Source organism: Salvelinus fontinalis, chromosome 38 (assembly GCF_029448725.1).
Source record: "Salvelinus fontinalis isolate EN_2023a chromosome 38, ASM2944872v1, whole genome shotgun sequence".
In the NCBI taxonomy this organism is placed as follows: domain Eukaryota; kingdom Metazoa; phylum Chordata; class Actinopteri; order Salmoniformes; family Salmonidae; genus Salvelinus; species Salvelinus fontinalis.
In genome coordinates, this window is record NC_074702.1 from 13,426,025 (window position 1) to 13,444,206 (window position 18,182).

The window sequence follows — 18,182 nt, forward strand, 5'->3', positions numbered from 1 at the left end:
ATCTCTTTTGTTATAGTTTTACCTTATTACAGTATCAAATGTACAGTTTTACATCATATCAAAGAAAATAAGTACTTGAATTTCTCTGAAATTTTTGCACTGAAGAGTCATCAATAAGTACAATAATTCAATGTGACTGTTACTGGTGTAGTTCAAAATATCCCCATGGGGTTGCGCCCAACTCCTATCCAGACTATGGTACCTCCGCAATAGATGGACAGCATTTCAGGCCTCCTCTAAGCATACTGAGCTGCCAGGGACGGACAGGGGAGGGGAATAGCGAGCATAATTGTTTGCTTTACTCAGCTTGTAGGCAGGCAGACCGTTTAGGCAGAGAGACACAGAAGAACACTTGGAGAGATTGAGAGGAGGCACAAAATAAATAAAGAGAGAAGTAAGATAAAAGGGAAACAAATCCCCAACAGCACAAAAAAATGGATCCCAACAAGATGCCAAACGCCCCACCACCAGGCTGGAACCCAGATGAGAAGTCTGGGATGGGACAACCAGCTCCTCCACCCTACCAGGACCACCCCCAGTACCCCAACGCAGGATACCCCGCACCAGCAGGCTACCCCGCACCAGCAGGCTACCCCACCAATCCCCAGGGCTACGCACCACCGCCACAGTATGGAGGAGCTCCTGGGGCCCCTTACAGCCAGCCATACCCCCAGGGCCAGTACCCCCCGGGACACCACCCCCAGTCCACCATCACAGTCCAGCCTACGGTGTTTGTGACCCATGGAGCTCTGCCTTACCCTCTGCCAGACTACCTGGGCTACTCCATTTTCACCATGCTGTGCTGCTGCCTGCCACTTGGCATCGCTGCACTTATCTACTCCATCTCGGTGAGTGGGACTTTTATTGCTGTTTTAAGAGTATTCAAATGTAATGTAGACTAATGTGTTTCTAGTAGAGATGTATCCCAAATAATCCAGAGAACATAACTTGTTTCATTTTGTAGAGTAGTCAGTAGTGTATTTCTCACTCTAGTCTTTTTATAGCATTATCCAAGAAACCCAGTTACCGGTTTTGTTTAAATAAGGGCCCGTCTCTCTCTCTCTCTTTAGAGTTAGTGATCTGACTTTTGACTTGGTGGTGGGCTGCATAGCTGGGGAGAGGGACGGACATGTTTGTGATAGTTTTAGCCTTACAGTGTGGGTGTCTCAGTCTTGAGTTCTGTTTTGAATAAGGTCCTGAGGACAGGTTGGTTTGAGGGGAGCGGGGGAGGGGAGATGGGGTGCGGAGTGGGAGTCAGGGAGAGTGTGTGTAAGAAAGGGAGGGACCCTTCCCGGAATATGGGTGATTAAAAATAGGGGCGTGGCGATGCGGGTGCCTTGACTGTGAGTGACGTAAGAGGGGGAGGTATTCAACATTTAAAAGGTATTCTGGGATTATCCAGTTGCAGAAGACGAAAGGAGAACTCCATCAACCCTCCATCTTGTCCTTTGCCAAACCCCACCCTCGAATGGACAGCCACACTGAGAAGAGGGATAGGAAAGGGCTGGAAACCCTGATCTATCCCTACAAGCTCCAAGTCAATTTCAATTTAAGGGGCTTTATTGGCATGGGAAACATATGTTTAAATTGCCAATGCCAGTTAAATAGATAATAAACAAAAGTTGAATAGACAATAAAAAATGTACAGTAAACATTACACTAACAAAAGTTCCAAAAGAATAAAGACGTTTCAAATGTCATTATGTCTATGTACAGTGTTGTAATGATGTGCAAAATGTTAAAGTACAAAAGGGAAAATAAATAAAACATAAATATAGGTTGTATTTACAATGGTGTGTGTTTTTCACTGGTTGCCCTTTTCTTTTGTCAACCGTTCACAAATCTTGCTGCTGTGATTGCACACTGTGGTATTTTACAGATTGTACACTGTGGATTGTACTCTGTGTAATCTGAGGGAAATATGTGTCCCTAATATGGTCATACGATTGGCAGGAGGTTAGGAAGTGCATCTCAGTTTCCACCTCATTTTGTGGGCAGTGTGCACATAGCAAGTCTCTTTACTTACTTACTAGGATTACAAACGCATATCAGGATAGACAGCTAATTGTTGACCGGGTATGACTCATATAGATCAATGTGGGTAATGGTGGAAACATCCGGGTTAAAGCCTGGTAAAGAGAGAAAGGAGGTTGAAGACCTCTAAGATGTTATTATGGGCATCTTTATTTCACAATGAGAAAGTGACTTATTATCAAGTATCAAAACCTAGTGGATGACTTCTAATGTAATAACAACATCAACTGAGGTTGAACAATGTGCTGGTGAATTGACTTCATCTACATCCATCATAGACATAATCACGCAGTAAAGTTCCTCCTCTCCTGGGCAAGTCAAGGGCTATTTTATACTGTAAGATATTTCATATTTTCATATTTGTACTGTGTACTTGAGCTTATGTCCTCAAAAGTGACTACACCTCAGCAACTATTTTTGCCAGAAAGGTGAGATGTTAACCTTTCTTTGACTATGTAGGATTACTAGTTTTTGCTGATGGCCCTCTCATGATAAATAATTACTTTTGGGGCCGCATGGAATATTCAATACATTTGATTTTATATATAAATAAAGACTTGCTAAAGCGCAAATTTTCTGCGTTTTGACCCGTCCCTGTGCATTTTAACCCACTTAACGCCAACATTTCTCAAACTTTTCACCATTCTAAAGCTCTAATTATTTTGTTACTTTCACAACGTCATTTCTGTAGATTATTATTTATTTTGAACATCTAATAGTCAAATAATATTGTAAAAGCAGATGAGCTCGTCTACTCTTTTTGACCATGTTCTGGTGTTTTGTGGTGGAATGCCCAATCTGTGGTGGAAAACTGAGTGTGTTGAGCATAACAGGTCAACCCTGTTACACACAGAAAGTGTCACGTTCCTAACCTTATTTCCTTTGTTTTGTCTTTGTTTAGTTGGTCAGGACGTAAGCTGGGTGGGCATTCTATGTTATGTGTTTCTATGTTGGGTTCATTGTTATCTAGCCTGATATGGTTCTCAATCAGGGGCAGGTGTTTTACGTTTCCTCTGATTGAGAACCATATTAAGGTAGGCTGTTCTCACTGTTTGTTTGTGGGTGATTGTTCCTGTGTCAGTGTTTGTGCCACACGGGACTGTTTTCGTTCGTTTCGTTATTTCATTCGTGTGTTCCTTCCTGTTCGTGCGTTCGTGTTATATGTTCTCAAGTTCAGGTCTGTTAACGTTGTTTATTGTTTTGTAGTTTATCAAGTGTTTTTTCGTGTTCGTCTTTCTTTAATAAAACAAGTATGTATTCAAACCACGCTGCGTTTTGGTCCGATCCATGCTCCTCTTCAGACGAGGAGGAAAACGACCGTTACAGATAGACAGGCTAGAAATGTTTTCACAATAATAATAAACATTGTGAAGTTTGCATTCAATTGCCCCTCCCTGTTGAACACAACAAACTTCCATTTCCCCTGTAACACGGGGTTTTATGGCTGATCAACAGTGTTACGATCATACCTGTTGGCACTTAAAGTATATTAATAGGCACTGTTAGCAGTTGATGTTATTCTTCAATAACACAGACCCCAAAGCAACAAAAAAAAACGTCATAGTTGTTATCCTGGAAAGTAGATGACAGATGTTCCTTCTTCCCTGTCCTCAATGATTCTCCACAGAACAAGGAGACAGGATGTAATCTATAACCCAACCATAGCCTGTGGTTGACCAATTAGAATTCCTTGCAGTAAAATTGGGCCAATGGCTAATTAACAAGTACCTTGTTTCAGGCTCAATGTATAGGCAATTTGAACCAATTAGAACTTGCCACACGTAGCTATGAGTCCCGGACTGAAATTCCTCCCATATCTCTGACCCATTAATCAATGTTTCCCTGTTACAGAAAAACAGCTATTTCCATCGATCGTTAATTCCCTCTTGACCTTTAGTCCTCTGCATTGTTTATTTATCTTTAAATGATCTAACAGCACCTACTATAGTAATTTTCTAATTTAACCTTAAGGTGGGAAAACATGTTTAATATTAAGTTGAACATGTGCTCATTATGACGTCATGTTAAAATTAGGTTTAAAACATTTTTGGTGGAACGACCCACATCACAGACTGAATCATCTTGGCATGCTCTTGTAATCTCATATCCATGACTCACTGCTATAAAGTTATGTTTCATTTTCTCCTAAACTGAAGCCACCAGAGCGGATTCTTATCTGTGCAACACCCTAAAGTCATTGGGAAAACAAATTCATGTCTCCTTCTCTTTTGGATTCCAGAGTATCTTTATCAACACAAACAACAGACTATTGTTTCTGCAATTTTCTTCCAGTTTTTCACAACTGAAAAGGCTATCTGGGGACAGATAGCATGAAAGCATCCAGAAGATACTCTGGAATCAATCTGTCAGACCTAGGTTTGATTTGACGCTTAAAACCTTTTCTCAATAAGGGGTGCTGTTTGCACTTTGTAATAATTTCGTTCCCAAATTAAACTGCCTCGTACTCAATTATTGCTTGTACAATATGCATATTATTATTACTATTGGATAGAAAACACTCTCTAGTTTCTAAAACCGTTTGAATTATATCTGTGAGTAAAACAGAACTGGAGTTGGAGCAATTTTCCTATGAGGATGTGAGAATGCTGAAATCTGCAGGCAGTTCTGAGGTCCGTTTATTAATTTGCCTGTCTTCTATTGGTTGATATGCACTGCATACGCCTTCCCCTGGATGTCAGCGAATAGTGAGAATTGAAATGGTGTTGCTAGGCAGATCTGAGAGCTTATAAATGGGCTGGCAACGTGGGGTCCTTCCTTTCTTCTCTTCGCCATGACGCAAAAAGGACCTCTGGATGTCGTTCTAGAAAGCTCCCGTTATAGCCCTTAGATATATCCGGCTCTATTTTTATTCGATATAGGTGTTAAAGACATCATAATGTTGTTATTTTAAACCGAGTTATATCAGTTTATTGCGATTTTCGGATATTTATTAGTGCCGCGTTATAGTGAGTTGGACACATCTTTGCCACATGGCTAATGTTTACTGCTAATTCCAATGTTGAAGGCGACAATCTACAACCGAGCAACGATTCTTTTGGAAAAAGGACAACTTGCCCAAGATTCTGATGGGAGCTCATCAAAAAGTAAGAACTATTTATGATGTTAATTCGTTGTTCTGTTGAAAAATGTTAAACTCATATTCCGCCATTCATTTCGGTACGGTCTCGCTTTAACGCACGCTGTATGTCGTAGTAACGTTAATTTTAAAAGTCTAACACAGCGATTGCATTAAGAACTAATGTATCTTTCATTTGCTGTCCAACCTGTTTTTTGTAGTCAAGTTTAGGATTAGTTACTGATTAGATTAGGTGCCTCTCCCAAGATTTCTCCCGACATATTGTTGGCAGCTTGGCTACTTTTCTCATTGTATAACCACGATTTGTGCCGCTAAATATGCACATTTTCGAACAAACTCTATATGTATTGTGTAATATGATGTTATAGGACTGTCATCTGAAGAAGTTTGAGAAGGTTAGTGAAAAAATGTATATCTTTTGCTGGTTTATTCGTTATCTCTATTGTTGGCCTGAATCAATGCTGTTGTGTGGTTGGCTATTGTAGTAAGCTAATATAATACTATATTGTGTTTTCGCTGTAAAACACTTAAAAAATCTGAAATATTGGCTGGATTCACAAGATCTTTGTCTTTCATTTGCTGTACGCTGTGTATTTTTCAGAAATGTTTTATGATGAGTATTTAGGTAATACACGATGGTCTCTGTAGTTTTTCTAGTTGCTTTGGTGAGAGTTGTGATGGTGGCTGCAATGGTAAACTATGATTTATACCTGAAATATGCACATTTTTCTAACAAAACATATGCTATACAATAAATATGTTATCAGACTGTCATCTGATGAAGTTGTTTCTTGGTTAGTGGCTATTTATATCTTTATTTGGTCGAAATTGTGATAGCTACCTATGCAGGAAAAAATGGTGGGGAAAAAAAGGTGTGTCTTTTGCTATCGTGGTTAGCTAATAGATTTACATATTGTGTCTTCCCTGTAAAACATTTTAAAAATCAGAAATGATGGCTGGATTCACACGATGTGTATCTTTCATCTGGTGTCTTGGACTTGTGATTTAATGATATTTAGATGCTAGTATTTACTTGTGACGCTATGCTAGGCTATGCTAGTCAGCTTTTTTTACTGATGGGGGTGCTCCCGGATCCAGGATTGTGATGAAGTAGAAGTACCTCTTAAGGATCTGACCCTTTAAAAAAAAAATCATCTAAAATGACATACCCAAATCTAACTGCCTGTAGCTCTTGACCTGAAGCAAGGATATGCATATTACTGGTACCATTTGAAAGGAAACACTTTGACGTTTGTGGAAATGTGAAATTAACTTCTTGTCAATAGGGGGTGCTGTTAGCACTTTGTAATAATTTCGTTCCCAAATTAAACTGCCTCGTACTCAATTCTTGCTCGTACAATATGCATATTATTATTACTATTGGATAGAAAACACTCTCTAGTTTCTACAACCGTTTGAATTATATCTGTGAGTGAAACAGAACTGGACTTAGAGCAATTTTCCTATGTGGATGTGAGAATGCAGAATTTTGCTGGCTGTTCTGAGATCTGTTAATAAATCTGCCTGTCTTCTATTGGTTGTGATGCACTGCATACGCCTTCCCCTGGTTGTTAGCGAATAGTGAGACTTGAAATGGAGTCTCTACGCAGATCTGAAAGGTTATAAATAGCTTGGGAAGGAAGGGTTTGGTCTTTTCCCTCTTCGCTCTGAAGCAGGAAGGAGCTTGGCATACCGTACTAGAACCTTCGGTTATAGCTCTTAGAAATATCCGGCTGTGTTTTTATTCGATATAGGCATTAAAGACATCATAATGTTGTTATTTTAAACCAAATTATATCAGTTTATGTCAGTATATTGCGATTTTCGGGAATTTATTTTTGTGGCGTTCTAGGGAGTTGGGTATCTCTGGCTCACATGCTAATGTTTACTGCTAATTGCAACGTTGAAGAGGACATTCTACAACCGAGCAAAGATTCTTTTGGACAAAGGACACCTTTCCCAAGATTCTGATGGGAGTTTATCAAAAAGTAAGAACTATTTATGCTGTTAATTCGTTGTTCTGTTGAAAAATGTAAAATGCATAAGCCGCCATTAATTTCAGTGCAGCCTCGCTTTAACGCACGCTGTATGTTGTAGTAACGTTAATTTTAAAAATGTAACACAGCGATTGCATTAAGAACTAATATGTCTTTCATTTGCTGTCCAACCTGTATTTTTAGTCAAGTTTATGATTATTTATTGATTAGAATAGGTGCCTCTCCAAAGATTTCTCCCGACATTTTCTTGGCAGCTTGGCTACTTTTCTCATTGTATAACCACGATTTGTGCCGCTAAATATGCACATTTTCGAACAAACTCTATATGCATTGTGTAATATGATGTTATAGGACTGTCATCTGAAGAATTCTGAGCAGGTCAGTGAAAAAAATAATATATTTTGGTGGTTTATACGTTATCGCTATTTTTGGCTTGAATCAATGCTGTTGTGTGGTTTGCTATTGTGGTAAGCTAATATAACGCTATATTGTGTTTTCGCTGTAAAACACTTAGAAAATCTGAAATATTGGCTGGATTCACAAGATCTGTGTCTTTCATTTGCTGTACGCTGTGTATTTTTCATAAATATTTTATGACGAGTATTTAGGTAATACACGATGGTCTCTGTAGTTATTCTAGTTGCTTTGGGGAGAGTTGTGATGGTGGCTTTGTCATTATGGGGTATTGTGTGTAGATTGATGAGGGAAATGTTGTATTTAATCCATTGTAGAATAAGGCTGTAATGTAACTAAATGTGGAAAAAGTGAAGGGGTCTGAATATGTTCCGAATGCACTGTAGATAGTTGCATTCCCTATTTTATTGAGTTTGGATTGTTTGAGGTTAGTTCGAGATCTATGCAGGATATTGTTATGTTTTGATTTATAGGATTTTCCACGTTTCAGCATGTTTTTCCTGGCCTAACCCTGCGAGAGGGGAGTTGCTTTATAGCTGAGGTGAGGGTCTGTTGTGTTTGGAATTTGCGCCAGGTTGTCTGGGAAGGGTAGGAGGAGGGGAAAAGGCCTGTGGGAGGGTCAACAGAGGTACAGGCCTGGGGAGGGGAGTGCAACAGGAATCTGCCTCTTGGATATTCAACGTTCACACAGTGGGGCCTTTCTAACATGGTGGACAAGAGGGCATAATCAGAGAGCAGAAAGAAGCTATTGTGTGTGCTCGTGCTTGTGTGTGTGTGTGTGTGTGTGTGTGTGTGTGTGTGTGTGTGTGTGTGTGTGTGTGTGTGTGTGTGTGTGTGTGTGTGTGTGTGTGTGTGTGTGTGTGTGTGTGTGTGTGTGTGTGTGTGTGTGTGTGTGTTGTCGTGTGTGTGTGTGTTGTCGTGTGTGTTGTCGTGTGTGTTGTCGTGTGTGTTGTCGTGCGTGTTGTCGTGCGTGTGTGTGTGTGCCTTTGCTTGTGTGTGCGTGCTCATGCTTGTGTGTGTGGTGTGTGTGTGTGTGTGTGTGTGTGTGTGTGTGCTCGAGCTTGGTTGCGTGTCTGTGTGAGTGTGTGTGTGTGTGTCTCTGTGTGTGTGTGTGTGTGTGTGTGTGTGCTCGTGCTCGTGCTTGTCTGTGGCTGAAAGTGTTTTTAGATTTGTGTCTGTGTGTCGCAGGCTGTGTGTTTTCCAGTCAGTATGTTTTGAAATGTTTTAGTTTGATTTGCCATGAAATAAGGACAGGACGATGAACAGATCCCTTTTGGAGATTGCACACAATTTCCTGGCAATTGTCTTCAAAAGGAGTAGCTTGTCTGTTGTTTCCCTTGACAAGTTTCTAGTTCATTTAGTAATCCATTAAGCATATTTTCCTGTCTTCTTAACATTCTGAAGAAAACGGTGCTTACACAGTTATTATTTTAATATTATTTATACTGTACTCTGGCATTATCAGAAAATGATTACACACACTAACTATTAACACCAGTTGCTAGGATACCCCAGCCTCCTTTTATGAAGCGGCCCCTGTCTGGGCCCCATGGGTTGTTGGGAATGAATAGGGTCATTACCACAGGTCCAAATAGGATGTTGCTTACACTGTTGGTATTGGCTCTAAACCCTGAACTTCATTGTGAATGTTATCTTTATTGTGACTGTCATAATATTTTGAGAATAGTACTTCAATATTTGGCAACATCCGTTTATGACATATTCTTTTTCATCAGTTTGTCTTTTAGGCTCAGATTTTTTGTGTTTAATGTCAGAGTGCACTTTGAGGAAACAGAGATGCGGAAAATAAGTTATAGTGGCCATGCCTTAGACTAGAAAAACATAAGCAATCACAACTAACAAATCTATGAATTTGAAACATTGTCGAACACAGCTCGTTTGTAAGCAGGACCGTTAGTGGCATGAATCCGGCATGTGTTAAGCTGAACCTATAAGCAACATGTGGTGAAAAGGGAAAGTGGCTGAGAATTAGGTAATTTAAGGGAGAATAATTTAAGGAAGAGCCCAGGTGCACCAAACCACACAACTTCTGTGTTCCACTCCCAGTAAATCTCCAATTAATACAGTCCACACTCCAAATGTTTCAGTCATATTTTAGGTGAAGTGTAGCGACATAATTGTCAATGAAAATAGCAACAGCATTGTTTCAGTTAACCCTTCGATAGCCACTTTATCGATCCATCCATTGTTTATACACACTCATCCCTCTTATCCCCATTACTGACAGTACTCTACTCTACCCTCATGTACATACTGTATATTAGGTAGAATTTCGTAGAGTTTGTTTTTGGTCTACTCTTGTAAATATTGATTAATTGATTATATCTTACTGGATGGAATAAGAAAGGATGTAGTTACTAAGCTAACGCACTTCTGTACATTTCTCTGTAATGTACAATTGACCTTATTTTAGAACCCCCAAAAAGTAATAAATCAAATAAAAATGTATTTGTCACATGCGCTGAATACAACAGGTGTTGTAGACCTGACAGTGAAATTATTACTTACAAGCCCTTAAACAACAATGCCGTTTTAAGAAAATCCCTAAAAAAGTAAGAGATAGGAATAACAAATAATTAAAGAGCAACAGTACATAACAATAGCAGGGCTATATACAGTGGGTGCCGGTACAGAGTCAATATGTCAATGTGCGGGGGGGCACTGGTGTCGAGGTAATTGAGGTAATTATGTACATGTAGGTAGAGTTATTAAAGTGACTATGAACTGCAGCCTCGTTTGACTGCCATGGTTGCGCAAATATGTACGCAATGGGGTTAGTCAACAGTATCTTCCAGTAAACCAGATTAGCCGGTTAGCTCTATTCTATGATTTAACATTAGTAAGAGATAGATATCTGCTAGCCAACTAGCTCTGTTTAGCTTAGCATTTTAACTGTCCGTAACTGTCAATTTTTTTCATTTCACCTCAACATTTCAACAAAACAAATGTTAGCTGACATACTTGTATATCTATTAATTCAACATAAGTAGCTAAGAGGTTGCTAAATGCTTATCTAGCTAGCTGGCTCTGATTAGCTAAGCATGTTGCTGCTAGCTTGCTACAATTTACTCTTTGCTTCAAGTCTAAGAGATGTTGTCACATTTGTCTGACTACTGTATCACAATAATTATTTCAAAACGTTACAAGTTTTAACTCAAAGTTTTATTTACAAGATGCTCAGTTCAAACCTCCGCTATGATTTCAAGTTGTGCATCTGTTAAACTCCGCCCATTGACCTTTTATAAACCAATCGGATTTGTTCTTCCCTAAACCAATCAGATTCTTTCTGTTGACTACATGTTGACAACCTTCTCTTCAGTCACAGAGAAGAGCAGAAATCTGTTGACAGTGTAAATCAATAGTAGTCCCGTGTGGCTAATTTGGTAGAGCATGGTGCTTGCAATGCCAGGGTTCTGGGTTTGATTCCCATCGGTGACCTGTACGAAGTCACTCTGGATAAGATTGTCTGCTAAATGACCCCAAAAATATATAAATGCTCCCTGGGTCACTCAATGGATGGTCCATTCACCAGTATTTCTGTACTGTCACTGAAGGCCTTTTATTTCGCAGACATTAGAAAGACAGACTCCCACAACGATCTGAATATGTTCGATCTTGGGATTTTCTCACATATCACCCATCTCACATCCTGCCCCTCCCTCTCCATGAGGTCACACACAAACACCATACAATGTGTTCAGTTATAGATCCTCCACAAAAACAATTCATGAAATGTTCACTTTGTCGTCCGATTGCACTCCCCACATTGCTTAGAACAAATCACAGATTGCAGATACAGTATTTAATGTTTTATAAAACACTAGAATAACCAGTTAATTGTTCAGAATATTTCATTTAGGCTTTAGTTGGTATTGAATGTAATGTGGTTTTCAAGGAGCCTGGCCCGACAGATTATATTATGATGAGTCATATGGACAATATGCTGCAGTGCTGATAAAGGCCCATGGGGAAATTAGTATTACGTGGGTAAGTGAATGGTATCAAGCTTCCAGTAGGTTTCTGGGGCCTCATTTATAAACCGTGCATATATACAAAATATACCCCAAAATGTGCATGTGCAAGTTTTATTTAAAAAAATGTACTTGATGTGAAAATGTACTCACCTCCCTGCAAACTTCAGACCATGCATACTTACATCTGCTAGTGGTTGAAATATTGCATTGGAAGCTTGCAAGTGAGTACTTTGTGAGAATGGGGGATATGATGAAAATAAAACACATTTAACAGGAAAACATATTAACAAGAACACAACTATTTGCCATCAGTGAGAAGAGCAAAAATATGTTTTATTTTCAGAATCTAAAATAATTTGACATAATCTTATAATTAAGACACAGGAATATTTTTCCTATTTATTTTATTTTCATAACCATTGCAGAATATACAGTGTTCCAGAGTACACAGTATTCCAGAATATACAGTATTTCTCACCTTTTCTGGCAGTGATGGTTTCATATTCCATACAACAAATTACCAAGCACATCTCTCATTTAATTGTACATAGTAGCCTAGTAAATGGATAGGCTATATGCATTTCAGGTTTTGCAATATCACGGCAAACAGAGCATACAGACAGACAGATGGGATGGAGGAAATCTTGTGAACCTCAAGGAAATGGAAAAAAACCGTTTGGTGGAGTGCCCAGATAATTATTCAAGACATGCAAGTACACAGACCCTCAGAAATACAACAACTGTCCAGTGCTAAGAGAGCCAACAAGCCCTTCTCCTCCAACTAGCCATGTAGAAACAATTATGATCCAGCTGTCAGTAATCAGGAGGAGAGTTTACAATAGCAGGCAGGCCTTTTCACGCCACGCTACCCTAAATTAACACAGAACCTCTCTGCCTAAAGCCTTATGTCAACCCTCGCCCTGCTGTGGAAGCCAACTCAAATATTTCACCAGAGGACGGAAACAGATTGAGGCTATGTTAACAACGTCATGTGACTAGGGGGAGGGATGTTGATTAAATTGAGACTTAAATTAAATTGAGTCAGTCACTATTGAGTGGGAGAGACCTTATAGGGGGGTGGGAGGTCATGTTGTTATTTTTTAAACATGGACTAAGGCGGCAGAAACGCTACATTTATTTCACTCGGAGAATTTTAGCTTCTGCTGCTTTAAAAAATTATGCTTTGAGTGGGAATTTTGGTGCCCGTTTGTGTTTTACAGCCACTTCATGTTTGGCACAAGACTCTTCCTGACTTAGAGAAAGAAAGTCATCCAAGACCACATGTGACACACATATACTGTTCAACTTTTTCTTAGAGCTTTACTGTTGCTTAGTGTGTGACTCATACTGACTCTTGTAGTCAGCTGCTCAGAGATGTCTATAGTGTAAAGTCAATGGCAAGGAGAGTGACGGACACTGAGACTTCAGTTAGTTGACTCAATGTTTAGCATCGCCTGTCAACTCTTGTTCTTCCCCCAAGAGAAATAATAAGGTGAATAATAAGGTGTCAAAGTATGTCTCACAATATAGCACCATTCCTAAGACTGTAGCTAGGGGAGAGAGCTCCATGTTTGTGCTCCATCCACAGCTGTTTCAACTTAGTGCTGCTTGAGGTGTGGCCACAGGAAATCAGCATTCTAGTTGTTATATCATCACTAGTAGGTATTAATATGATATATTATAGATGCTCTGCAGTGAGAGAAAAATGTCCCTATTTGGTTTTTATTTTCATGTTGGCTAAGTATTGTGTTTGTGAATTAATACTGCATCTCCTGAAATAACTCCAATCAAATAAGAGCATGGCACTGAATCATCGTTGAACTCTCTCCGTTGAAGTCTCTCTTTTTCCTGAATGACGATTACAACAATTACAACTCTCGCACTCTCTCCCTCCATCCCTCTGTCCTTCCATCCCTCTGTGCTTTCACCCTTCGTCCTTCCACCCTCCCTCTGTGCTTTCACCCTTCGTCCTTCCACCCTCCCTCCCTATCTCTCTGCTCTCAGACTAGAGACGCCAACAACCAGGGTCACCAGCAGATTGCTGAGAAGAATTCTCGTCTAGCGCGGATACTGAACCACACCGCCCTGGGTATCGGCATCACCATCATCGTCCTGTACATCGTCTCCGCCCTCATCCTGGGAAACCGTATCGACTGATCTGACAACTCAACACCGGCTAGCACCACAGCCACCGCTTCTCAACTCCAGCACCCAAAATCATCCTAACCTTGACCACATACAATAGGTGCCAGTGACAGGCACTTTCCAAAGAGATACATCCCACTGGGGACACACTGGTTGAATCAACGTTGTTTCCACGTCGTTTCAATTAAATGGTGTTGAACCAACGTGGAATAGACGTTGAATTGACGAATGTGCCCTGTGGGATATATCGTAATGCTGTTTATTCATCAATGTTTATGACATAGATTTTGAAAATCTACATCTAATGACTTACTTTTTTTAATACCTGCAGACCAGATAGTTTAAATCATTTATGTTGCCTGTTTAATTGTATATTTAATATACATAAATAAACACCAAATTATTGACACTAATTGTATTTTGGAATATTTCTAATACATTTCTGAAGGATGGTGTATGTATATTCAGTGTGTATGGATAAGTAATATCAGAGTTCAAAGACAGATTTGACAATGTTATGAGAATGCAGCAGAAAGAGACTATTCTTAAAGTCTGAGAGGATGTAACGGCAGCCTTCCTCCTCTTCGTCTGAAGAGGAGGTGTAGCAGGGATCGGACCAAGACGCAGCATAGCTCGTGCTCAACATGATTTTAATAAACAGGACAAAACTGTGAACACTTACAAAATAACAAACGTGGCTTACCGAAACAGCCCTCTCTGGTGCAGAGAAAACACAGAGACAGGAAACAACCACCCACAAAATCCCAACACAAAACAAGCCACCTATATATGATTCCCAATCAGAGACAACACAAAACATCTGTCTCTGATTGAGAACCATATTAGGCCAAACATAGAAACAGACAAACTAGACACACAACATAGAATGCCCACCCAGCTCACGTCCTGACCAACACTAAAACAAGCAAAACACACAAGAACTATGGTCAGAACGTGACAGAGGACATGTATTACTGGTTGTCATTACACAGAGTGCCAGTGAGGTTACCGCTCACAAGAGTAAACATTTTACAACTCAATGTCAAATATTTACTTCTTGTTACACAAGTGTATCAATTTCCTCAATTCAATGTTCTTTGCTGTCGGCAATGACACAAGCAATATCTAATTCAACTTATTTTGGACAACTGTGGAGACTAAGGCCTACATTCAATCTGTAGCATGGAAGGTCTGTTGTATAGCACGATTGAAATTTAAAGTTAATTTTCCGATTGAGTCAACATATGCAACATTTACCGTGAACGCAGTCTCCTCGAACGCAGGAACATTTCTTTTTTCCTTTTGGTACGGATTGAATCTAGCTCTAGAAGTCAAAAGGAATTGCCACGCTGTTCCAGTTTGGCCTTACAGTTGTTTAATTTGGTAAAAATGTCCCCACTATCAATGTAATTTATAGTCACATATTGTCAGATTATGTTTAACGCCGTATAGATATATATTTTTATTTATTTTACTATATATTCAGTGATGCTCACCTCTTCTATTTACCAAGGAAATGTATTTTATCCTTCTCTAAAGTGTGTAGTTGATGGAAAAATGTTTGTTTGTCTGTGAAAACACAAAACAAGAGGCCATTATCAGAATACAGATATGTAAACCAAATTTGTTTTTAAATTAAGCTCAAAGGGTAAATAAATCACACACTCTAATTTCTAACACATTTAGATCAACAGCCTTTTGTCTGGCAGCAGGGTCAAATGAATAGTCCGCTAAAAAGCATGATTAATCTTAACACTGAATATTTCTCTCTTTACTCTCTGATTTATGTATATTAGCATTTGTAATATCTATACAGTACCAGTCAAAGGTTTGGACACACCTACTCAATCAAGGGTTTGAGTAGGTGTACCTGGAAAATTGAGCATGCCTGGAAAATACAATAGGAAATTTATTTCTAAAATGAAAAGTTATATTACAGATATATGGATTATCTCTTGAAAATAACGTACTGCCCGAGAAATCAGTGCACTATGAACTGAACAAAAAAGGAGAACCTAAACTTAATGGTAGAAAACAAGCACAGATTCAATGCCAGTAAGTCTGCTCACCCACATGAGAGAGTCCATTGGCCTGCTTTGGATGGGGGTGTGTCCTGGTTTATCAGTGTTGCCTTGGCTGCCCTCTGTTGGTTTGTGTAGACAACTGTATAGCTTAGCTTGCCAGGTTTATGTGGAAGACATGGCTAGGAACAATACTTACTGCAATAATACTAACTACAGTAACAAGGAGGAAAATAGTAACAAAGATCCCCCCACACACACACTAATATGCTCTCCCTAACCTTATTGTTCTGTAGGAGAAAGGAAGTGCATCTTGAGAAGTGGAACATGACATGACAGACATGAGGTTAAAACAGCTTGTAGAGGTTAACTGAGGCTACTGTGTATGTGTGCACTCTCTCTCTCTCTCTCTCCCGCAATTAAATTAAATTCAAATGGCTTTATGGGAATACCCTGATGAAGACAGCTTGGCTGTCGAAACGTTGGTAATTACATTTTTGCATCTGAGCTCCCAGAGTGTGCGGCTCTCCTTTATTTTTACGTTTTCTACTCCGCAAGCCAGCACTTCGCCTAAATAGGTGTGCGTTTTCTTTTTCTTCTAGATTTTATTGCCATGGGAAACAATTTAAATTGTCAAAGCAAGTGGAAATGATAAACAAAAATGAAATAAACAATCAGAAATTACCAGTTAACATTACACTCACAAAAGCTTCAAAATAATAGAGACATTTCAAATGTTATATATATATATTTTTTTTTTTCACCTTTATTTAACCAGGTAGGCAAGTTGAGAACAAATTCTCATTTACAACTGCGACCTGGCCAAGATAAAGCATAGCAGTGTGAACAGACAACAACACAGAGTTACACATGGAGTAAACAATAAACAAGTCAATAACACAGTAGGGAAAAAAATAAAATAAAATAAAAAATGAGTCTATATACATTGTGTGCAAAAGGCATGAGGAGGTAGGCAATAAATAGGCCATAGGAGCGAATAATTACAATTTAGCAGATTAACACTGGAGTGATAAATCATCAGATGATCATGTGCAAGTAGAGATACTGGTGTGCAAAAGAGCAGAAAAGTAAATAAATAAAAACAGTAAGGGGATGAGGTAGGTAAATTGGGTGGGGCTATTTACAGATGGACTATGTACAGCTGCAGCGATCGGTTAGCCACTCAGATAGCAGATGTTTAAAGTTGGTGAGGGAAATAAAAGTCTCCAACTTCAGCGATTTTTGCAATTCGTTCCAGTCACAGGCAGCAGAGAACTGGAAGGAAAGGCGGCCAAATTAGGTGTTGTGTAACGTCCTGACCAGAGTTCTTATGTGTTTTGCTTGTTTAGTGTTGGTCAGGACGTGAGCTGGGTGGGAATTCTATGTTGTGTGTCTAGTTCGTCTGTTTCTGTGTTCAGCCTAATATGGTTCTCAATCAGAGACAGCTGTCAATCATTGTCCCTGATTGAGAATCATATATAGGTGGCTTGTTTTGTGTTGGGGATTGTGGGTGGTTGTTTCCTGTCTCTGTGTTTGTGTTCTGCACCAGATAGGACTGTCTCGGTTTTCACGTTTGTTATTTTGTAGTTTGTATAGTGTTCACGTTATTGTCATTCTTTATTAAACATGTTGAACACTAACTGCGCTGCATTTTGGTCCTCTCCTTCATCCCAGGAAGAAAGCCGTTACATGTTGGCTTTTGGGATAATCAGTGAGATGTACCTGCTGGAACGTGTGCTATGGATGGGTGTTGTTATCGTGAACTGAGATAAGGCGGAGCTTTACCTAGCATGGACTTATAGATGACCTGGAGCCAGTGGGACTGGCAACGAATATGTAGCGAGGGCCAGCCGACTAGAGCATACAGTTCGTAGTGGTGGGTGGTATAAGGTGTTTTAGTAACAAAACGGATGGCACTATGATAAACTGCATCTAGTTTGCTGAGTATAGTATTGGAAGCTATTTTGTTGATGACATCGCCGAGGATCGGTAGGATAGTCAGTTTTACTAGGGTAAGTTTCGCGTTGTGAGTGAAGGAGGCTTTGTTTCGAAATAGAAAGCCGATATTTGATTTTGGATTGGAGATGTTTAATATGAGTCTGGAAGGAGAGTTTACAGTCTAGCCAGGCACCTAGGTATTTATAGATGTCAACATATTCTAGGTCGGAACCGTCCAGGGTGGTGATGCTAGTCGGGCGGGCGGGTGCATGCAGTGAACGGTTGAAAAGCATGCATTTGGTTTTACTAGCGTTTAAGAGCAGTTGGAGGCCACGGAAGAAGTGTTGTATGGCATTGAAGCTCGTTTGGAGGTTAGATAGCACAGTGTCCAAGGAAGGGCCAGAAGTATACAGAATGGTGTCATCTGCGTAGAGGTGGATCAGGGAATCGCCCGCAGCAAGAGCAACATCATTGATATATACAGATAAGAGTCGGCCCGAGAATTTAACCCTGTGGTACCCCCATAGAGACTGCCAGAGGA

At 39.7% G+C, this 18,182-nt stretch overlaps 1 protein-coding gene across 1 annotated transcript; it reads left to right on the forward strand.

Moving 5' to 3' along the window:
* Window positions 1-263: 263 nt before the first annotated feature.
* LOC129837228 (uncharacterized) lies at window positions 264-14,091 on the forward strand. The gene is made up of 2 exons (XM_055903222.1): window positions 264-848; window positions 13,542-14,091. The coding sequence occupies exons 1-2, from the start codon at window positions 435-437 to the stop codon at window positions 13,692-13,694; spliced, it is 567 nt and encodes a 188-aa protein (XP_055759197.1). The 5' UTR covers window positions 264-434; the 3' UTR covers window positions 13,695-14,091.
* Window positions 14,092-18,182: the final 4,091 nt, after the last annotated feature.

Excerpts from the sequence above, each read along its gene's own strand:
- LOC129837228 (XM_055903222.1), top strand. The coding sequence starts at position 435 with ATGGATCCCAACAAGATGCCAAACGCCCCACCACCAGGCTGGAACCCA. Across the intron at positions 849-13,541 it reads CACTTATCTACTCCATCTCG|ACTAGAGACGCCAACAACCA; the intron begins GTGAGTGGGACT and ends CTCTGCTCTCAG.